This window comes from Chelonoidis abingdonii, chromosome 10 (genome assembly GCF_003597395.2).
Source record: "Chelonoidis abingdonii isolate Lonesome George chromosome 10, CheloAbing_2.0, whole genome shotgun sequence".
Taxonomy (NCBI): Eukaryota; Metazoa; Chordata; order Testudines; family Testudinidae; genus Chelonoidis; species Chelonoidis abingdonii.
Genome location: NC_133778.1, coordinates 23,094,578 through 23,118,942, shown reverse-complemented (window position 1 = coordinate 23,118,942; position 24,365 = coordinate 23,094,578). Strand labels below are relative to the sequence as shown.

Sequence of the window (24,365 nt, the reverse complement as noted above, 5' to 3'; positions counted from 1 at the left end):
GGGCGGGCTGCAGCTTACCCCGAGCGCTCTGCTTTTGCCTTGCACGCTCGCCCCGTGATCCTGTCCCTTGTGTTCTGCCTGGCACAAGCGGGGCGTGCGCCCGCCCTTTCCCCGCTGCTGGAAAGCCCCCTCCTGCTACAAGGGAGACTCTTGCCTTGGCAGGGCTGTATAGCCACCTCCTGCTGCAGAAGGAGCCGGGCTAACGATGACTCCCCCTGAGAAAGTTGCCGCCGCCGCCGCGCACTAGGAGGAGAGGCTGGAGATCCGCGCGCCCCACCCTCGTGTCTCCCCGCGTGTCTGCCCGTGGCCTGAGGGGAGTCGAGCCCATTCGGGAGGGCGATGGCAGAACGCGCGGGTCCTGCCTTGCCCGAGGCGCCTCACAAGGGCGGGGAGGAAGCCGAGCTGTGCCTAGAGCCGGTATCCCTGGAAATCCCTGCGGTGGCTCCAGGCAGGAGACGGGAGCGCCGCAGCGGACTGGCTATGGCAGGAGCCGGCGAGCGCTTTCCCGGCAGCCTGGGCACCTCGGCGGGGGCAGCAGCGGATCCCGAAGCCAGCCTCTTGGAAGCTGCCAAGGCGACCCCTCGCAGGAGCAGTATTATCAAGGTCAGGCGGGCACCCCCTGCGCCTTGGGCGGGGCGGGGACGCGTGTGTCCGGGTCGCGCGTGGTCCCCTTGGCGCGTGCCCCCTGTGTTAGGAAGCTGCCCTGAATCCGAGCGGGGCGTGCACAGTCACCTCCAGGCACCGGGGAGGTTTCTCTTCACAAGCAAATCTGCCTTCTTGGAGAGGGGGGTGCCTTGTTGGGAGCAGTTGTTGACGGCGAGCAGAGAAAGTCTCCCACTTGCTTCAGCCAGTCAGCCCCCACCCTAGCTGATAGTTTGGGGGATATGTTAGCCCAGCTCTCAGCTTTCCATTGCTCCCTTTCCCAGTGGTTCTCAATGTGTGGTGTGAGTGCTGCGGATGGTTTGCAGATCACTTGGTGCTGGTCTGTGGAGCGCTGGCTGGTCACATAACATTGGCTCTTCTCATTCTCTCTCCACCCCGCGCCCCCCAGCAGTAAAAGAAGCTTAAAAACTTTTCTAATATGACTCTTCCATATTGTCGCTGTTGTAAATGCCACAGGTGTGTGAATGGTTAGAGATGATTGTGCCTGGGATGGGAGGTGGCCCACACAATACAAAATGGAAAGAGATGGCCCCTAAGGCACTCTCTGCATTACAATGTGGTCTATGCTGTGAAAAGGCTTGAGAAGCCATAGCAGACTTTCAATTTCTCATTTCTTGAAGGTATTTTTAACTGTTAGGGTAAATTATGCTGAAGAATTAGGAGCAATCCAGGAATGGATGGATTTCAGGTGAGCATGAAAAATGTATTGATGCAAAAACAAATAGGGGAAGCAACATTGCACCTTTATTAAAATGAGCATAAATAGAATTATGAGGGGAGGAGTACTGGGGAGGGGACCTATTCCTCCAACTTTTAGCCTGCAGAGGACAACACTGACTTTTTCCCCAACCCGAAATTTTATCCATCTGGAAGAGAAGCCACAGAGAAATGACCAGGAACTGATTGAAGCTCTTAGTTTGTACAGCAAATCTCAATTGATGCTCCCCTCTGTCACTGTCAGCTGCTGATGTGTTGCTGTTGAGCTGAGTGGCTGAATAGGCAAGAATTTAGGGAGTGGGGAAGAAAAATGGGGGATGGGGCAGGGTAGCTGCTGGGCTGGCTGGGAAGGAGATATAGCAGCCATCCCCCCTCTACATTTCCAGCAGCAACAGCTTCTCCCATCCCTTTAGCAGATCTAGGAATGAGGGAAGGCAGGTACAGCACAAACCATTCACATATAACAGCTTTGGGCACAGATAATACACTGTATAGTCACACTCTGTTTCTAAGCAGGTACATACAGTGGCCAGTTATATACACACACATTGTTTTTCGTGTGTTCTCCAAACTAGTATCTTCAGTACTTGTGTGAAATGGAACAGATCATGTTATATGTAGTGTAAATACACACACGTTTATTTTCCAAAACTTCTAAATGCTAAGGGTGCAGACTACAAAGGCATCTGCTGTGTTGAAGAACTCTGGGTGGTATATCTGGGCAACAAATACCTTGCAGTAGCTTGTTGTTTTGTGGTTTGTGAATTTCAAAAAGAAGACTGTTTTCAGGATGTGAACTTGGAAAAAAGAAAAGACCTCAGCTGTTGTTGCACAAGTATCAGAAAAACAGTTGGTTAGAAACAACAGAGATGCAATCGTTTTATCAGATAAAAGAAAGATTTTATAGAGTGTGCTGTAGGCGCACACATAAGATGATTAAATTGGTTTATACTAATTTTGTTAATGCTCACATGAAAGTGGACGTCTTCAAGATACTATTTCCAGTGTACGGACTTGATGCTGTCCTTATTCAGGTGAGCGGTTCCAATGAAGCCAAAAGTATGTGTTCCCATTGAAACCAGATTGTGGGTGGCAGGATTGGGCCATAAACCAGTAGTGCTGTTAAAAAGCTGTTGTTAATGCAGGAATGAAAATAATGGAATATGGGGAATTCTGGTCACTTTATGTGACCTACAACAGTTACCATCAAACAACAATGTAAATATCTTGTTTGAAATATTTGCTAACTTCACAATAGGGCAAGTGTTGAAATAGCAATAAAGTGTTTTGTTTTGCAACTTATCTTTATTTTTATGTAGCATTTGTGAAGAACTTGAAGGCAGAATAAATAGGTTCAACCTTGATAGTTCTCTCATTCTTGCTTAGAAAAATATGCAGTGACACAAATAAATTAAATTATGTTTAAAAGCTGATTGCATTCCAGATTGCTAAGCAATACTGTCTGCTTCACATCCTCGTTGTTACAGTTAAATTAACAGGTTCAATTTTGACCCTAAAATCCTTGACTATCTGTTTGTTGTAATCTCGTAGGGAAGTCTTGCAGGTTCCATTTATATATTCAGTTTAGCTTTTAAGAAAGATCTCAAGGAAAGAGAGTTGCTGTTTTTTATATACTGAACTAAGAGGTCCCTCATTGTAAATATTTAAGTTACACAGTGAATCCTGGAGAGATGAATTTGTGGGCAGAGTTCAGATGAGAGAGTTGAAGATGCACACTAATGGCTGTTTAATAGATATGTGTTAATGATATTCATATATCTCCGTGGTTCTTTTGGCCTGGTTAGGACTCGAGGAGACAGGAGTCAGAAGTAGACCTTGCACTTAGGTGAGAAAAAAAGACTTCAACTAGGTTTGACCTCTGTGCAGGGGGAAGATTCTGGCACCCTTCATTCTTGCATACTTGAACAAAAACTGGACAAAATCTAGCCCAAGGCAGAGCAGTAACAAACATTCATGCTTAACTCTAGGTACTTCATGTGTTCATTCTTTTTCATAAACGAAGCATTCAGAGTTGGATTTTAAGGTTGTGATTTCCAGTGGCAGTGTAAGGGAGTTTAATGCCTAACTCCCTTAGGCTCCTTTGAAATATTTCCGTCTAAACTACTAATCTGCATCAAATTGGTCCGAATCCAGCAAAGCACTTAAGCATGTGTGTAACTTTGCTTTTAGCTAATGCTTATAGAATCAACTGAATTCAATGGGACTGTTCAGGTGCTTAAAATTACACACATGCTTAAATGCTTTGATGGACTAGGGTCATAGTTCTTTGAGTATGTACTCCAACACTCTAAAATGGACACTTTCCTTTTTCTCTTGAAGCTTGTGTAAAGGCTTCACAAGATACGTGATCTTGACCTAAAGTAAAGAGAGCATCACTGAGCTTGCAACTTCAAAATTTCGATCTGAATTTCCCTGCTCCATAAGGTGTAAATCATGAATATATTCTGATTAATTTCATGTAGCTTTCACTTCAGGTTGATGACATGCAAAATTGCAAAACACTGATATTACAGTAATCCTCTGTTTTGACGTATTTTGCTATTGGGACTAGTTGTGAAGAATTAAGTTTGTTTTCCCACAGGATTGCCTTGTTTAGTGTTTATAGAAAAGCAGTTTGAAACCCAGTTTTCCTTTGGTATTGTCCCATTGTATGATTCTGGGAGTGGTTTTCATTTATTTAGGAGTAAGAATTAAATACTTAATTTTGGCTGCATCTTTCAAGACTTTGTAATGTTTTAGGAAAAGCTCTCCAGCTATTGAATATATATTGTTATATAGAATCAACATTTTAAAAATAATTAATTTACTATCACAGAGTTTTCAGATGAAGAATATTCATATGCAGGAAAAGTAATCATTTAAACATTGCACATTAAGTAGCAAAAAGACTTTTACAATCTTACTTTTATTATTGTGTTCATAAGTCATTAAATCTAAATAAGCTTGAATGAATGGTATATTTGTGCATATCCAGAATCAGAATGCTGTTCCATTGCTTTCTTTAAATTCTTTCTTATCATCTGAAAAGCAAGCTGGATTTGAGAAAACGATTGAATGACTGTTGTGCAGGTTTCTAAGGCTGCAGCAAAGTGTCTGTGTGGTTCTGTAGAGGCCACTGGACTGGATGGCTGAAGGGATTGGTAATAGGATCCAGTACTTGGTCACGGGTTTAAACCCAGCACAGGTGATTGTGACCAAAAATCTTGATTCTCTGATGCCTGTTTTGTAGCCTATGTGAAATGAGTTGGAGGCATTTTTTAATGACATTATCCTGCACCTGTTGAATTCAGTGGGAAAGTTCCCATTGACTTCAGTGGTGTGGGGTCAAGGCCTTAGTACAGCGGTGGAAAATAAATTGTAAAAGAATTCAGTACTTTCTTTGGACTTGATTCTTCATGGGTTAAGCACTTTGGCCCCAATCCACCAAAGCATTTAAACACATGCTTAATTTTAAGCATATGAGTAGTCCAACTGAACTAGGAGCGTTCAAGTCATCCAGCTTTACTTTAGTCAAAGTACACTCTTTTAAAATTAGTTTTAGTAGCTACTTTTGGATCTCTGTGTCAAATTCAGAGGTAGCGTAAGAGGGTGCATCTCCACGCAAGTTAGTGGAGTTGCTTGCATCAGTGGAGTGTTTTGACCTAGGGTTGCCAAACCTCCAGGATTGGCCTGGAATGTCTAGGAATTAAAGATTAATCTTTACTTAAAGATTATGTCATGTGATATCTCCAGGAATACATCCAACCAAAACTGACAACCCGAGTTTGACCTCCCAAGGATATGTGCTTTAAAGAACTGAGTACAGTCTTAAATTAAAAAAAAAAAATTCTCTGTAGCAAATTAAATTTGACTTCTTCTGTAAGTAAGATATGAACCCTTTTGGATAATATCCAGTGTGTATAAGGTCTGAATATTTGTCCTTGGACATGTTCTCTCTCATTTAGAGAGAAAGAGGAAAATAGTTTTTCTTTTAATTCAAATTTTAACTTGCTAACCTCTTATTCACAACTCTATAGATAATGGGGGGGAATTTTAAAAAGGCATAAATAGGAAATAGAAATAATTGACTTTGTACTTTTGAACATCTACCTCCTGCCTTTTCAGGAGTCCTTTCATTTAAATCCGTTCTCATTTTGTCCTTTTAATAAGAAAAGAGAAAATAATAATCTTTTATATCGGGGATTTCACCTATAGATCTCATAAATCATTATCAAAGCTTATTTGGGAGCATTTTATGTGAGTCTAAACTTTGTAAACAGGTTCAGAAGCATTGCTTTAAGAGGCTTATTTGTATTCAGCCACTCTACTTCACAATTAACTTTAATAAGAATTATAATCATGCTGTGACAAGGTCTATAGCCAGGGAGTTTGCTTTCCTGAATTTCAACAGGGAAAGAAAAAGCTGAAATGAAGCAAGGAGGAATTCCAGGTGCCCTCCCCTCACTTCATTCCCCCCTACCCTGGCAATGTGCAAAAGGAGTAAGGATCTATGTTTCTATACTGCTTCTATGTAACCTTTGGCAAAAGACCAGTGTGAAATACTATGTCATACGTTAAAGGCCAGAGCCTGCAAAGCAGACAACTGTCATTGATTTTTTTTCGTGTGCATGATATTTCAAATTCCATTACAACTCTAACCTCTTGAGAAGCTTTAAACAAAAGAAGTAAAAACAAAAGGTTGTTTGTCTAATCAGTAATGTTATGATTTAGTGTATGTGCACAGGTGACAAATGAAGCATTATTTGGAGAGCAAGAGAAATACTTTTTACTAATTTCACAACTGGTTAAAAGTCATAGTTAGTTGTTATTTGTAAAACCAGTAACACCTAGGGGCTTCCACTGAGATTAGCTCCCCCTATGCTAGGTGTTGTACAACCCTATAATAGACAGTCCCTGTCCTGAAGAGCTTACAGTATAAACAGACAAAAAACACAGCATGATATAAAGGAACTATTACTATCCCTGTTTTACTGAAGGGGAATTGAGGCACAGAGGCATAAGGACTTGCCCAGGGTCACATTGGCTAAATTACTCTCAGATGCTTTCAATAATTTTTATCCCTTCTGCTGAATTATCTGGGGCTAAATCAAAATTAATTGTTTGCAGTTGAAAGTATAATTGCAATTTTTGTTCCCTTCCTCAGTAAGGAGGATAGAAGATAGAGTTTAAAAAGGGAGAGGTCCCTTCTTAGTATTTAATGCTCTAGCCTGTAAGGTTTCTCAGCATAGAACTCTCATTGAAGTCAGCTATTATTATTATTATTATTATTATTATTTTCCTTCTGGAAATTGGAAGTATAAATAGTTTAATAAATTTATAGGAAGGCTGTCCACTTATGTAATCCCCACGTATATCTTTTACTGAAATAATATGCAACTTTTTGCAAAGACATTCCTCAGAGGCATCTCAAACATATATCCTTGCTCTGCGTACATTAACTGTATACTTTTGGGACTATATTTCTTCCCCTTCCCCATAACGGAAGAACATCTTTGTCCAATGATGTCCTAATCTAAGACATAGGTCCTTGTTATATTGATAAAAATGGACTTTACATATAAAACTGGGGGAGAGGGGAGGAAGGGACAATATTATCAGAGTTCCTTAGTCATTGTAGTACTGAAAGACCACTCCTAACTTCAATGTAATATTTTCAAACATTGCCTTGGTCCATTTCATAGTTACAGATGTTTCTTTAAGGCTCAGTCTGACCGTCCTTGCACAGATGATATGCCGGACCAGTCTTTTTCCTATTCTGCCTTCGGTAGTTTGCAGGCAATTTTCAAATCCAGGAAGACTATTTAAGTGGCTGGCTAATATGGTTATGACTATTTTACTTCAGGAAGCTGTATTTATCCAGTGGACATTTTTAGCTCTTATAAATCTCTGATAAAGAAATTAAACCTAAATTCTTTTCAGTTTGTGCTCTGTAAGTAGTATGATGAGGCAACTGAGATATTTGGCACATCTTTCTTTGCAACATGAAGATATCTGAGGGAAAAACTTTTACTAAAAAGGAAAGTTACATTTCGTATGATTGTTTGTGTCACTGGAATTATTTGGTAACTTATTTTGCTGTGTGTACAGTAAGTTTTAGATTTATATTTTTGCAAAAAGTCTAAATATGAAAAAGTTTGTTTGAAGTAAATTTTGATAGCCATATAGTGATTGTACCATCACTTGCTTATTGTTCAGACCAATGTGAGAAAGTTAACAATAGGGGGTGGGGAAAAAGTCTGAAAAGACAGAAGCAGTCTTCCGGCATGGTCAGTAAAATACTCCCTTTGAAAAGTAAGGCTGTTTATAGAGTTTCTTTCTATTAGACTCTGGAGAATTAGTGCATGACTGACTCTCATGCCATTTGTGCTCTATTTAATATATTTGTTTTATTTTAGATGCTTAATAATAACAAGAATTCTTTAAACATTATAATAAAAGAAGAAGAACTTCACATATTCTCCTTGGGTTGCTAAGGTCTGTCTGTGAATATCTGTATACTTTGTTCACAGTATCTGTGATGTTGCACTGTTAATCCATATGTCCCAACAACCTGAATTGATGAGCTGGAGTTGCTGGTGAACTAGGCCAAATTGAGAATTTGTGTAAGCGCTGCAGTGCAACATTATTGAAGACAGTGGTTTAGCACCTACTTATACTAGTTTTGTGTTTGACTTCTTATCTCTTTATAGGACCCATCTTGGCTCAAGGTTTGCTTTTGGCAGGTGACTTGCTGATGTATATGCAGAAAGTAATGCCCCTGAAAGTCAGTAGGCTTTCTCTGGAGGTGCTGTTTGTTATATATGATTCAGTCAGGGACTTGCCTGGTAATTCCAGATTATGGTTACTTCGATATTTTCCTAAAACAAAGGTTATGTAGATAGTCTGCCTTTTCTATATATTTGTGGTAATATCGTTGTTTTCAGTGAGCAGTATTTTGGTTCGAGAGAATTCTCATGCCAAATTGTATAGTGCTTGTATGGTGGGTTTTTGTTTTGTTTTTTAGACACTCATATCTAGATCCTCAACGGTTCTTAGGTGTCTAACTCCTATTGATTTCAGTGGAAGTTATGCACTGAAATAGCTTTGAAGATTTGGGTCTCAAATCCTATGGTAGTGAGCATGATATATGTGCTTAGAGAGGTATTGGATACATCTCATCAGTTATGTCCAGTGTTTGGCTAATCTGGGGTCGTATCAGAACACATACGCTAAGGACCAAATCCTGCAGCCCTTACTGAGGCAAAGCTCACACTGATACAGAGCTGATAAAAATGTTTTAGATGGTACAGTTTTCTGTCAAAAAATGCAGTTTAATTCAAATCAAAATAAGTCCCTGTTATGTATTGGTTTTGATGAAATTTTCAATGGGATGTTGAGACATTGTGATAAAGACAAAATGAAACATGTTAACCTTGTTTTGATTCATTTAATTTTGACTTGTAGTAAAATATTACTTTAACTATTTATAGTTTTAATATAATATAAAAGTATAATCAAAATGATAAAGTCAAAATGAAGCATTTTTACCATATCAAAACATTCTGATGTTATCCAGATGAAATGTTTTGATGGGCCCAAATAATTTTTTTTTTTTTTTTTAATTTTCGTTCTCCACAAAATGCTGACATTTCAGATTCAGAATGATCCCCCTCCGCTCCCGAAAAGTTGAAATTTCCCTCAGAATAGAAAATCTGGTTTCAGACCAGTTCTGCACTAAAGTAATAAATTCCCTGAATGAACTCCTACTATAATGAGAACCCTAAATTCCTTCTTCTCTGTTGCATCTCAGACAATGTGGGGCCTGATCCAAAGTCAATGGGAGTTTTTCCACTAACTTCAGTGAGCTATCAGGGTTTTCAAGAGCTGTCTGGATGGTGCCCTACTTGTGTAAGAGTTTATAGTAAATTTGTTTTTTATTGCATTAGTTGGTTAAGTATTTGTAGTGTTAAATTGTTACGTTTAGCAACTGTGTGCTCATGGTCTCCACTGTAGCTCTTGTGCTGAAATGGGTCATAGCATTGTTCGTTGACATGCTTATCTATGCAATGTCATGATAGCTGAGATTAGCTGAAGCTGTCCCGTTGACCATCCCTAAATTTGACCTCTTGAGAACTGGAGAAAGGATGCCCTTTGTGTAGTGATCCAAGCAAAGGAACTCAGTCCATCGGGTGTTCTTCCAGAACCTGAATTTGCAGGTTTTCATCTTTTTAACCAAGCATTTGTTTCATCTTGGGTGGAAACTGTGTAGGCTTTCCCATTTGATGGCTTTTCTTTGTAAGAGATGGCTATTATTTCTGTCAATAATATCAATGTGGTAAATAATGGTTGGTTAATTTTTTCATGTATGTAAGGTGCCCAAAGGCCATTGCAATAGGTGCATAGTACATTATATAATAATGTTCGATTGGTATATTGGCACTGAGGGATAGGGCATCAGCATAGGCATACTTTATTTTGCTTACTAAATATGTTAAGCAGCAGTTAATAAAGCTGTAATTGTTTACATTTGAGCAGCGCAACAGAGTATTTCCTATAGCAATGTTTTACACATTTTGCTGCTCCGATGAGATTAAGTCCATCTGCAATAGAAATATTTCATTTGAGTTAATGGACATTTTTTTGTTCTCTGTTGGAGTCAGTAATGCATCCTTTGTGGTGAAACATCTTGCTAATCAAGTTTGCACACCAGATTAGCATAATGTTTTTATTTTCTTGTATGCACCTGGTAGGCTTAATTTTTGGCAACACCTTAATGCAGGGGTCAGCAACCTTTCAGAAGTGGCATGCTGAGTCTACATTTATTCACTCTAATTTAAGGTTTTGTATGTCAGTAATACATTTTAATGTTTTAGTTTAGTTATATGTTAAAGTAAATAAGGTTTTTAAAATATTTAAAAAGCTTCATTTAAAATGCAGAACCCCTTGGACCGGTGGCCAGGACTCGGGCAGTGTGAGTGCCACTGAAAATCAGCTCGCGTGCCATCTTTGGCATGTGTGCCATAGGTTGCCTACCCCTGCCTTAATCTCTGCAAAGAAATAGAGAGAGATAATTGATATAAATGTTTCAAATCCATGTTTATTAGCATACACTTTTTTTTGGCACCACACTGTTCATTGCCATATGACCAGCTTGCTGGAATTTTGGACATGGAATAAAAATACAGTTTAAGGCACTACTCCAGCTGGGTCAAGAGGTTACGATAACTTCTGCAAAACACTAACTTCTTTAAAGTAAGAAATATTTAAAAAGATATTCTACTCTCCATTTATTGCTACTATAAGAATTGGTATTTGGAATCAAAGTCGTGTTTTTAAATCTTTCAGTCTAGCAAATATTTTGTTAGGGAGGCCGTATACCCAGGCGCGGATAAGGCATTGGACTGGGACTCAGGAGACCTGGGTTCAGTTTGTGGTTCTGCTGCTGGCCTGCTGAGTGACCTTGCACAAATCTCTTCTCTCTCTCTGGTTGTTTCTCCAGTTGTAAAATGGGTATAATAATACTTATTGCCTTTGTAAAGGACTTTGAGATCTACAGACTGGGAAAAGTGATGTGTAAGAGCTTGGTGGCATTAATAACATTGAGTTCTGTATATGTAATAATGTAGTTCACTGTTTTTCAGGAAAAGTACATTTTAGGGCAGAGATCATTTAGTTTCTTTAGACCTCTTTTAATTTCAGAAATTGAAAATTACTGCTAATAGAACTAAACTCATAATTTCCCCCCTAAATCATAAGTACTGAGATTATCACAGTTATTCCACTTGATCTTAGTTCATTATTAGCTTGTAAATTTATGAAGTTAAAAGGGTCATTTCTATGATTCTCAAAGCTCTTAACAGGTTCTTATTTAAATGATTATAGGTAAATAGGCTAAATTTATCTCTACTGTTTAAATCATTGCTGTTAGACCGGGGGTGAATTTGGCCCCTATGTGTTGGATAATGTGGATCAAAGTTTGGAAGCTACTTGATGCAAGTGACCTGTACTGAGACTTTTAAACAGTTCTGGTTATAAATATGTACTCTGTGGGTTGAGCCTCCTCTGAGTTACACTAATCAGGAGTAGCTCTATTGAAACCAGTTTGCATGCTGGTGTAAATTTTTAAGAGTCGTTAATTATTTAATTCTAAAAGAGTTTAGCAGTTGATCAGATTACAAAAGATCCAAGAAATAGATTGTCCTTGGGGCCAAATCCTGACTCATGGTTACATATCACTTATTTCTCTGTAAAGACATCCAATCCCACCTAAGCCTGCTCGATAGAGGGCCAGCTGATTCTCAGCAGATTGGGCCTGGTGATTGCATGGCCTGGAGTGGCTCCACATGCAGGTGGTATGGAGCCACAGAAGGGAAAAGCTGATGAATTCCATGCTCTGGAAACAGCTGTTCACATCCAGCAATGTTCTCCTCTACCCAGAACCAACAGGATTACTGCACCCCAAGGCTGTAATGACCCCTGTTGAGTTGCTACAGAAGAAAAGGAGAAGGTCCTTGAACTATCACCTGAACTGTCACATTCCCACTCCCTGAAAACAGTATCTTTTAAAAAATATATTTTGAGAGGTCTGTTTCCTTCACCCCAGCTATCCAGGGAGCTCTTCATCCTGTTGGACCTGGTGTCTTTACCTGACTGGCAGCTCCAAATTGGCTTCTCCTTTGGACTCAGCTCCTGGCTGTCAGTCAGCCACAGCCTATGCACTGCCTCTTCACTATCATCTCCAAGGGCCCTAGACCAGTGTCTCTAGATGCCTGATTTGTCATAGCCCTGTACCTTGTGTAATCATTGAAAATGCTTCCATCCTGATTTTTGTCTGCACAGGTGTAATGATTACCAAGGTGCAAGGCAAAGGAGAATCAGGACCAAAGACTCCTTTCCCCAGACTGCATGGGAGGTTTGTATGTATCAGATACATAGCCATCTGAAGTGAGTGCCTCAAACAGTCATCGGATAGCTCCTTTTTGATTCGATAGCTGTTTACATTTACACAACTTTCAGCTAACTCAGGGATTTATTAGTGTGTAGACCCAATTTCCACCAAGGTGCACAGGTCTGGGATCTATAAACTTGTGATTTACCAGTATCCCTATATATATTTTTTTAAAGTATGGAAAATTCATTGTCATTCCAATACATTGGTAACTTGTTTTTGATTGTAAGTTACAGATGTCTTTGTTTTATTTAACACTTCCAGATTGTGAGAGAACACAACAGAATGGAAATTGTTTACACAAAATGAGAGGGTGGGCTGCAGCATTTTGTGGCATTAACAGGCCTTCGAGTGAAGAAAAAATGGCTGAGACATGTTATTCATTGCCTGTTCTGGCATGCCTATCTTTGTATTGATATATCTGCTACGTGGCCATCAGATGTAACTATTTTTCAAAAATTCTTTTTTGCCTGTTTTGGTGAGAAAAAGCATGATTTGACAGAATTCTGTAATATTTGGCCTTACTATGATTAGACGTTTTTGGTATGTGTTTGTGGTGATGAGCCATCATGGGATAATGCATTAGATTAGCCATTGGGAATCTGGTCTTGTCACACAAACATAAGTATGCCTGAAATTTATGCTATTTCTTGTAGCTCAGATGGACAAAATTGGCACAGTGGACAGAAGATTGATCAATAGATGAAGAATTCCTGACACAGGGAATTCCCCTCTGTTTCCTCTGGGGCAGAATTTTGTGTGTACATTGACCATTCTGAGTTCATTAAGGCAAGGGTATAGCCAGCACTCTGGTCAATTTTTGTATATATAATCTTCAGAGTGCTGCCATCTTCCTTTCCTGCCCCCATCATTTACCCATAGTGTCAATTCTGAGCTGATGTATATTTCATGTAATCCTACTGAAGTTAATGAACTCTCTGAAGGAAGACCTACTGTTACGTCAAAGGGCCAAATTCATCCTAAATGTGAACAGTGAACCTCTGATTAAGGCACTTGGACCAAATTCAGCAGAGACTAACTCTAGTCTAGTGTAAGCTACAACGCACAACAGGTATAGAGAAACCTAGTTATAAAGTGTATGTAAAAAGTAGGGATGTCTCCTTTGAAGAACTGTGGGGCATTATATTACAATTTTTTTTTTAAATGTCAGCCAAGGTTTTTAAATCATGAAGGCTTGATTCTTAATCCTCCAGGTATCTTGTTCAATCAGCAAACACTCTTTACTGAGAGAGCAGAGTATGGAACCTCTTGCTGAGCTCAGAGCAGTCAAACATAGCCAGCCAGCTTAAACATCATGCTGAGAATCCAGTGCAAAGTATTTCTGACAACTTTTCTTTGTGAATAGAGAATAAGGTGTTCCGATTATGTACTCTGTAGGAAAGTCTGCATCTGCTTACATAATACAACTGTTTCTAATATTAATTTAGCCCCATAGATGGCTTATGACTTTTAAAGATTACAGATTAGTGCAATAACATGGATACTTCCTTAGTGCAGTCATTGATATGTGGCTAGCCAACCTCATGTGGTATAGAGAGAGCCCTAGACTGGCTGAGTTTTTCAGATCGAATTCACATCTCTGTGCAATAACAGGTGTTCATTGTTTTTTTTATTTTGCAGAGAGGCATTTTGTCTAATGAAATATTCAGCCCCTATACCATAGTAGTACTTGTGGGAACTCCACAGCTTCTCCTTAGCTGCTATTTCAGCTACTGCCCTATAGCAAAGGCTGCAAGCAGTATGCTGGTGTCTGAGGCCACTGAATCCATATAATCTGGTTTACTGGCTGCACTTGTGGCCTGCTCCAACCCCAGTGATGAGTTTATGCAGAGCTGGAATTGAACTCTCAGGGGAATTTGCGCATGGCACAAAGTGACTACAACCCCCTCTTAGTGAATTCTCTTTGCATTGTAGCCCCCTTACCAGGTGCAGAGCCAAGTCTGTATTCCCGCTCGTATGGGGGTGCTCGGAAGTATGTTGAGGGTGGGGTGGGTTAGAGGAGAGTGGAAGGAAGCATGCCTGGGGCAGCAGGCCTGTAACCTAGTGGTTCCCTACTATTGCAAGGCTCACAGAGGCTTTGGCAGTGTGGGGAAGGGTGGGTGTAAATTATGGGAGCCTGTAAATAGCTCTAACCTGCTCTGAGGTCAGACCTAGCTTATCCCTCCAACCCCGCACTCCTCTGTCCCTGTGCTAGGGTCTGCAGTAGTACTGGATGAATTCCCCTTGCTTTGTACTTGCTCCAAGGCCATCCATCCATCCACTGGGAACTTTCTGTGGCCATTGGGCCTCTGGGTGGGTTCCACTGCTGTGGAATAATATCACAAGGCTATTGAATACAGAGCAAGAAATTAGAATCTCTGCCTGAGAGACATAGAGAATAAGCTAGACTCTTGCAGTTTTCCAGCCTAAATTGTTTTTTATATATATCAATATGTAGTTTAATCATTGTACTATATTTAACATTGGCTATTAATTTCCCCCCAACATACTTGTAAAATGGAATACAGATAATCCTATTTCAAAATGTAAATGGATTCAATTATTGCCCTGAATTCTGTTTTAAAAAGCTTGGATGGGGGTGCAGGGAGGACCATGTGCTTTGGTTTTCATAGTTCTTTTTATTTAATTTTTGTAGTAGTCTTCTTCATAAATACTTGATTAGAAATTACATTTTGTTCACCTAAAATGATTGCTGATTTCTTGTAGCTGGAGCTATCAAGAGAGAGCTCTACAAAAGAATTATTGTGTAAGATCTCTTCCCCCCCCTCCAAATGTAATTATATTGAAGCCTTACTAAATTAATTTAACTAATAGTTTAATAAAAATTATATTGCAAGGGGGTATGACACACCTCTAGGTTATTGAATATACTGTAATTTTTTTACATTTTATCAAAATTACATGTGCGTTGGTTGGAGAAATTTAATAAACTTATGAAAAATATTTCTGAAAAGTATTTGTTTTGTGATAGTTGGGCCCAATCCTGAAAGATGCATGGAAATCTTTTTTTATTACAATGGGAGTTTTGTGTATGAAAAGTTTATAGGATTTGGACCTTATGCTGTATGAAACACCTGAATCCTTATGTCACTGTTGTAAATATTCATTTGCTGCTGGAAATTTTTACACTTGCATCCTGCAAAAAGTGCCATTTTTAATGCTATTAAAAAAAATTGTACTTTTAAAATGTTTTGTTAGAAAATGTAAGTCCTGTTTACTGCCAGGATGTGAAATCTATACCACAGCATTGTAATTCACAGTGGCTGTCGCTCCCTAAAGCAACATTTCAGCAGTCTCTTGAAGGGTCAGATTCTGCACCCATTGAACAATGGCAAACTTTTCATTGATGTTAGTGGGTGCAGGATTTGGTTAATATTTTGTAGTACAAATACATTATCACTGAACCCATTAATTTTGCCTTTAAGTTTTCCACGACAGCTTCTAAAAGCTTAAAATGTCTTTAATTTTGCTATAAATTACCCGTTTTGAGCTGTGCAAGATTTGTTTGACTGGCTTGTATTGATTTTAAACCTAAGCAACATTGGATACAAATAATGTTTTTTTTGGGATTGTTTTCAGCAATAATTTAGAAGAAATAATAACTTCGAGGAAAAATGTGTTGCAATCATATTTGAGGAAAAAGGTAACCATTTAATAAATTGTAGCAGTTTATAAAACAAATACCCTTACTATTTATAATTTGACTGTGTGCTTATGGCTATGCAAGAACTGCAATTTAAAATTCCATTGTTATGCAATACTGTTGCATTACTTTAGCCCTATTGTTATGAATGAGGTGGAGACAGACACTTGCACACCTAATGTGTGGTCTATTTTTTGTCCAGTTGACTCATATATAATATAATATGCCAGGTTGACCTTTGCCTCAATGAACCAGTAAAGGGCTGATCCAAAGCCTATTAAAGTTAATTAAGTCTTTCCATTGACTTCACTGGGCTCTGGGTCAAATCCTAACTTATGACTGTATTGTGATATCCTTACTTATGCTGAGTAATACCTGACTGCAAGAATTCCTATTAACTTCAGTCAGAATGTTTTGTTGAGTAAAGGACTACTTCGTGCAAGTAAGGGTGTTAAAATCCAGTCCCTAGGATATATTATGTGAACCAGTTCGGGGGCTATTATTGCCCTTACTTGAAAAAACCTGTGTAAGGGCCAGGAAACTCCTGCTGCTTGGCAAAAGGAGCTGCAGTATGTTGTGAGAGGACATCCATTACGAGGACTTGAGATGCTTTCTCTGACGTTGCTTAGTTTCCAAAAAGAAATTGGCCGTACAGGAGAAATTATTCCTGCTACCACATTTCTTACTATGTAAAGAGAGAACCACCTATTTCCTCCGAGCAACATTCTCACATCTCAAAAGATAAGCACCTCTCAGCTTGTATAAACTCAGACCCATCTTGTAATGAAAATGCATTTGGCATCTTGTTTAGAAGTGTCCAGATTATGGAAGGAGAGATATCAGTGCTCTATTCACTGGCTTGGTCCATTATGTGTTACAGCTAACGAGAATAAAAATTGCTTTTCTAACTTGCACAGCAGCATTTTGTAGTGTGTTGTCGAAGTGGTAACTTAAGTGACAGACAAGACCCATCTGTAAAATACCATTTATGTTGTGCAGTGGCACTGCTGGCCTACATCGTAGCCCAGGTATGCTGCAATCTGTAAACATGTATGTGACATGGACTGCAGAATGTCTGTAGCTGTAACCCGTGTTGTTCTCAGGCTGGTAGTGATACTGGTTAACACAAATGGCATATCACAAACCACAGCACTAATGTACAGTTCTCCAGGTATAGGGCAAGTATAACAGTATATGCACAGTGTATCTGGATAGCCACATGTTGCAACTAACACAGTTCCATTTATTTAAATGATTGCTATGATTTTTGAACATATATACATATATGTTGAAATTCACATAACATTTTGCATTTAATGGACTTCCTGGGCCAAATTCTGCTGTATGATTTTGTAAATCTGGGGTACGGTAACTCCATTTATTGAAGGGTAGTGAAGCTAAATTTGGTAACTCTTTCAATGTTTATTTCGAAGTGGAACAACTTTTTTTTTTTTTTTTAATTTAAAGAATAAATAAATAGCAAAAAAACAAAACAAAAAAACACCAGGAAATGAAATACAATAAACTACGGCAATGCAAAATTATGGTGGAAATTCAAGCTTATGACTTCCACTGCAAAATAACTTGGCAACATTGCATGTATTTTATAGGGTTAACTCCTCCTCTTTACTGTACCTATGTGTAAGGCCTGGTTTAAACACAATAGTTTAATTAAAAGTATGATTTTAAACTGATTTTGTTAAATCAGTGTAGAATTTTGTGTTTTGGACAATCTTTAATTGACTTTAAACCTGGTTTGTGTTGACAGGAGCAAACTAAATGGACATAAACAGTTTTAAGCCAATATAAGTGTGTCCACAAAGGAGTTTTCACCAGGTTAACTAAAGCAATTTATGTGTAGACGGGCACGAAGAAGAAAGAAAGACAGAGCAGAGGCCACCTTCTCTCTGCACAAGCAGCGATGGAGAAATATCTCTTTTTGAAAAAGAGTATGTCAGGATGTGTGTCCAGCTAATCAAGAGAAGCCCATGCTACATCCCCAGGAGCCTGGGCTGTTGAAAAAGGGGCATGCATGTACCCCCCGGCAGGTGTGACAGTCGACAATGAGTCCTATCCACCAACAGGACAGCATGCACTTCACTCCTGCTCAAAGGAGCAAAAAAGTACACTCTACACTGGTGTGGTAACCCGCAGTGCAGAATCTTGTCTTATGCCAGTACGTCTAATTGCAGAGAGAACTCACTGGCCAGCCTCTCTGTTTATCTTCACATTGTTCGCTTGTTGCATCAGAGTAGGATTTGACCCATACTATATTAAGGCAGAAAAGTTATTCAGAATCCTTCAGGTCTTTTCGCAAAACTCCAGTTGTCTTAAACAAATGCCACATCATGAGAGGTGTTGTATACCTGCAGTTGCCAGTCTTCCATGAGAGAGGGAATCAATCAGCAATGTGGACTGGATGTGGTCCATAGAAAATATCACATGTACCAGTGCAGACAGTATTTGTGAGAACCTCAACTTTAAACTTTCTGATTTTGTGTGTTTTGTAAAACTCAGCTGCGCCATTGAATTAATGCAGTGTTTTGCAATTATACATCTTAAAACATTCTTGTGGGGGTAATTTGCAGTGCACTTCATTTACAGAGGATTGTCCCCCTTGCCCTCCCCCATTATAAGCTGTGTTAGCCGAGGCTGTGAATTGTGGCTTGGGATTAATTTTGCATACCTCTGTGTGATTATTATGCTTCAGTAGAGTAATTTAATGGATGAATGTGAATCTGGAGGAGGGATGATATAAAAGAGGATAAAGCTGGAGAATAGATTTCCATGTGCTATACAGCTCACGGGTCTTTATACTGCTGACTATTCTTATAGTTAGGAATCCTTGCCTCTTTGCTTAATTAGTCTATGGACCAGATTTTACTTAGATAACAACTGCTGCAGATGTGGTGATTTTCCTCCTCCTCTCAAGTGTATTTTAACTCTGCTGCCTTTGGTGTTTTGCCACAGTATGTTGGCTGCTAACTAAAGACTTTAACGCCTTGTTTAGGGAACTCATCATGGTATCATTCAGAATTTGAGTTGCCCAAAGCTAGATTTATGGTTGCAGGGGGGCATAGACAATAGTCTGTTTTTATTTAGGGGACAAGATGGGTGAGATAATAAATTTTTTTTTATGTGGGAAAGATACAGTTTTTAAATATTGTTCAAGATTTTGCCTTAACTGCAAGTATCCTCTGCAAGCTCTTTTAGGAGAAGGCCAGAGCAGACCATTTCATCAATATTTCTGCTGTCTTGAGTCTGTTAAATGTGTTAAATATCCTTGTGAAATGACTTTAGATGGCTGGGTACATTATAGGGCTTTTAAACTGTCTGGTAATGATGTCAGATACGCCAGGAATAAATAGTGAATGCTGAAGGATTCCCCCCCCATTTTTTTTTTTAAATTAAGCAATGATTTAGTGATCAATAGCAATAAAATAATCCAGGCACTGCATTAGTGGACAGTTACTGTCGTTCTCAAGTAGTTGTTTAACTTTAAAGATAAGCTTCATAGTGTGTTTTATGATAATAGTGATTGATGTTTTCCTCTGCTGATTTCTCTGTATTACGTTCTGTATCTTAGTCCGATATGTGCTGTATAATGCACCAGAGGTTTGCAGCTCTCTCCCCTGGAAACCTACTTCCTCCCATGCCTTACTGCTTAATTATATGACTAGATAGGATGAGGGATTTATATGTCGCTCAAAGATAACTTTGTTGTTTATATTTCTGTCTGGGTGCCTTCCTTACCTAGGGCTACAGCATACCTTCTGCTGTGAGATGTGGAGGGAAGGAAAAAATGGCTAGCAAGCATTCAAGGCGGTGGTGGAGAGGAGCCTGTGGCATTGTTCCCACATATAGGTTGTGCAAGCAAGGTCCTGTTTGTTACCAGCCTGCCTGTGACTTCACAGGCTGGGGTGACGGGAGGGAGCTGTTTGGCCAGAGGGGAGGGCGGAGCTGGTGGACAGCTGGTCTAGGCAGCAGCATCTCCCTTCAGCCCTGTAAAACTTCTGCTGGACATAATGCTGTCACTATTAACTCTTGTAGTATTTGCATGGGAATAGTAGTGAGTAAGGCAGAGGCCTGTGGTGGATATGCAGTACCCCATACTCGGGGTGTATGGGTTATCTTGACGAAAAGAGGACCAAGGTGATAGAGCAGAGGGCTTGGTAGAAAACCCTGAGCTGTATGGATTTCTCTGTGGATCGTGGGGCATCTGTGAATTTAGAGGGTCATGACACCATTTCTCTTGGTGAAACCAAGCTTAAACTTGGGACTTTGCTGAGCGATTTTTCTCCTCCCAGGACTTTGCTATAGCAGGGAATAATTTAACCCCAAAGTATGTGCATGTCAATCAAAGCCTCATCCTCTCCTCCTGCCTTGTGCATTCAGTGAAGACACCACCCAGTAGTAACATCACAAACCCAGGATGGTAACATCACTGAATGAATCTGCCACAATGTCTGACTAAGTTGGATGTGCAGGCTTGAAACCTTCTTTCTGTGCACCAGATATCCCAATGATCAGGTATAAAGGGAGAGAACTTGCATGATGACTTAATGGGGCTTTGATTAAATACTTCTAACCTTTGCCAGACTATGGTAGTAGTTCTTTAAATAGCTGCTTTTACGTTGTTTTACAATACTACTCCTCTTGTCTGTTTTAATAGTCTTATCTTGACATAAAAATAGAACATTCAGTTTTTCCTGAAATTACAAGGGTCAGTAGTTAATTGTGAGGATCTTAATTATTTTGCAAAGGGAAATAAAATGTCTTAAATGCATTGTAAATGCATACTGACTTATGCCTCAAAATCCTGGCTCCATCGAAGCAAATGGCAAAACTCTCATTTGGATTTTGCCCTAGGTTGTTTTACTACATGTCTGAGGTATGGGTCATAGGGTAGATCCTAAGCTAGTGTCAGTTATCATAGCCAAGGATTCTGTTCCTTTCTCTGTCCCCCATAACAGGGGCCCTCCAGTCTTCTCTCTGTGCCAGGGGTTCTGAGCCCCCCCACATTTTTCCCTTCTCCTCACACCAGGGTTTCCCATTTTCTACACCATACCAAATGCTCTGCGTTGTATGTCTCCCTTCCTCACACCCCAAAGTACATTTCTTTCTCCCAGGTTAGAAGGGAGGGATGGACAGCTGGTGCTTTCTTTCCCCCAACTGGAGGGATGTGCAGAGGTATTGTTATGATACAAGGTATTATGGGTGCCATCAACAGATGACAATGGCTCCATCTATCCCCCATTTTCCCTTTTTCAATGTACTGATTTGTCCCCAAAATCAATAGTTTTGACTTTTGATGCCTACAATAGTCCCTGAAATTCTGGAAATTGCCTGTATGTAACATGATAACTTTTGAACCTTGCATCCAATCAAACAGAGACGTGCAATCAAACTGAGTTATAAATCCTCTCAAGGTTGGCCAGTAATAATAAATGGAAATGGCTGACTGAAGCGTGAAGGCTTGTGCCCCTGAACTTCTCTGCTTCGTCATTTCTTGACTGGTAAAAGGGACATTGTGTAACCTCAGACTTGTTTCCAAATAATTTCTTAATATAATAATTTCTGAATTGCAGTGCATCAAATCTAATGCAGAGTTTTTAAAATAAGGGGCTTTGATCATCTTTTTCCTAATGATCTTAATTTGTATTCATAAACTCCACTCTGCAGCTTTTAATCCATTGGATAGTTGTATCATTAGTATCATGGAGGAGTAGCTGTTTAAATGACTTACTCTTGTATTATTGCTTTAGCCACTGTATCACATTTAAAAATTGAATGAAAACAAATTGTTACTGCAGTTTTAAGGTTTAAGAAATCCCAGACTCAAAGTTCCTACAGCATTTTTATGACACTCTGATGTACATATTTTTCAAAAGAGACAAAGAATGGAATTTTTAGACGTGCTCTGTATTGGCCTGACTGTTCCCTTTGAAGTCAATGGTAAAATAGGGGAAAAAGTTAGACCAAGACTGTGTGCTTTTGAAAATCCTAACTGAAGAATTTAAAGGGCCACTATGCAATACAGAATAGCTTTAGTGTTTTTTGTACAAGCTGTCTTCCAAAATATGGCATAGTTGCAAAGCTCAAATTAAAAAAAAAATAGAGGGAGTGACAAACTCACAGGTGCAGGCAAGGAAGCAGGGAGCTTTTCAGCTGAGAGAAAAGGACATCTGCAAGACGGAGAGATATCAGAATCTTCAGAGGTGAAGGCTCTTGTACCAACAAATTTAATCAGAATAATCATATGCTTACATTCTAGTGGTGTGTTTTTGTTTCTTTGTTTGTTCCCAGCCTGGCATCCAGGATGTCAGATTCTGTGTCTCTCTCTTTGGGTGAGATTCTGTCCTGGACTTCTAAGTCTTTGTTGTCTCCCCTACCCTGTCTTGCTCAATATTTGCAGCTACATTCTGTGTATAGTCTATATTTTACAACATGGCATGAAAATCTTGTCTGCTAACTCATGTCTGGGTTTCCATTCAGTGAAGTTACTGGGGCATTTACATTAATAATTGTAAGTGTGACACATAATCATTGTTACCTACTGCAATAGCAACAAATGTTTTCAAAATTTAGCTTGCTGTGTGTCTGAGTGATACTTTTTGTTTTGTAAGAGGATTTTTTTCGCTCTATCTTGATTAATACAAGAAAGGGAAGGATTGGATACTGTTTCAGATCAGTAGTCAGTAACTGCAGCTATATCTCAGTGGAGTGTGTATGAAAATTTGGGATTTTAAATATTCTCAGCCGATTCCTTCATTTTCAGTGGAATGATTCTTGAGCTTCATTGTTTTGTACAGCTTCAATAAAGTCAAGTACTAGAAATGTCCTTTTCTTTCGCAGAGCCAAAATGATTCCATCCCATGATTCAGGCAGCTCCATTGGAATGTTTGTTCTTCTGGTTTTTGGACTCTTTTCCTCCCCCCATTCCGGAATTATTATTATTGTGCAGTGGGATTATGCAGCTGTGTCATAAAGGGAATCTCACAAATCTCCTGCTAGAATCTTCATTTCCTGGCTTCTCAGAAGCATTCACTCCAGAGAATCAAATCAAATGTGTCTTTGATTTTGGTTTTGTTTCCTGACTTCCTGGGCCTTTGACAAGCACATAATGTCACTTTTAACCTATTTTAGTATCTATAGCCTTGAAGTTAATTTCCCCAAATCAGGACTTGGTACAGCAGTATATTGACTCAGACCTGCTATCAGTCCCAATGTGGCCTGAAATATCCTGGATTTCTTAACACTCCTGCGTTTTGACAGTCCTGATCAATGTGCTGGGGACTGTTGGACACTGGTGCCGAGAGTTTAAAAACTAGTCTCCTGTAGTAAGATGAGGTCCTGAATCATAAACCCTTATATCAGAGGCCTGGTATGAGGCCTAAGTCCTGAACTAATGTAATGGTCAAGACTTTGCTAACATAAAGCAAAGTTAAACTGTGAGCCAGAGGCAGGTCCTGCTCACAGAAGCTGGCAAGGAAAGGGCTGATGTTGCAAAAATACACATTAGAGATATAAACATATGGTAGGATGGTACCAGAACACTCTGATACTTGCACATTCCACACAGATAACAAGGAACAGGCTGGCCCATCCTAAAGACGGGAGCAAAAGGGTAATATGGTGGATAGAGTTGTTTTGTTTGAACCAACATGTACAAGATGGTGTGTGTGTGTGGGGGGGGGGGGAGACATCATACTGCTTAGAGCTGGAGTCTGCAACCTTTCAGAAGCGGTGTGCCGAGTCTTCATTTATTCACTTTAATTTAAGGTTTTGCGTGCCTGTAATACATTTTAATATTTTTAGAAGGTCTCTCTCTGTAAGGTTATATATTATATAACTAAACTAGTGTTGTATTGTAAAATAAACAAGGTTTTCAAAAGGTTTAAGAAGCTTCATTTAAAATTTAAATTAAAAAGTTGATCTTACATTGCCGGCCCGCTCAGGCCGCTGCTGGTCTGGGGTTCTGTTCACCTCGGCTGGCAGCGGGCTGAGCGGTGCCTGCGGCCGGGACCCTAGACCAGCAGTGGGCTGTGCGGGGCAGGCGGTCAGGACCCTAGACCAGCAGTGGGCTGAGCGGCCCAGCCCACTGCCGCTCAGTGGTTCCATCTGCTGGTTCCTGCCAGCTGGGATCCCAGCTGCCAGACCCTCTCAGCCTGCTGCCGGTCTGGGGTCCCGGCCCTGCCCACATACAGTGGGTACCTACCTTCTCCCTGGTTCTGGCCCATTCTCTTCCTCTCTCTGCACTGAGCTGAGGGTGGGAGTGCACTGAGCACAGGACTGGGGGTGAAGGGTCTGGCCAGGAGCTAGAATGTGGGAGGGGGCTCAGGGTTGGAGCAGGAGGTTTGAGTGTGGGGCACT

The 24,365-nt window shown here is 39.8% G+C and overlaps 1 protein-coding gene across 1 annotated transcript in view; it reads left to right on the top strand.

Moving 5' to 3' along the window:
* Positions 1-259: 259 nt before the first annotated feature.
* PLCL1 (phospholipase C like 1 (inactive)) overlaps positions 260-24,365 on the top strand; it is a 346,699-nt gene continuing 322,593 nt past the window's right edge. Inside the window, exon 1 of the mRNA XM_075070037.1 lies at positions 260-603. Coding sequence (XP_074926138.1) covers positions 340-603 — 264 coding nt within the window. The 5' untranslated portion in view covers positions 260-339. The remainder of the gene's footprint in view (positions 604-24,365) is intronic.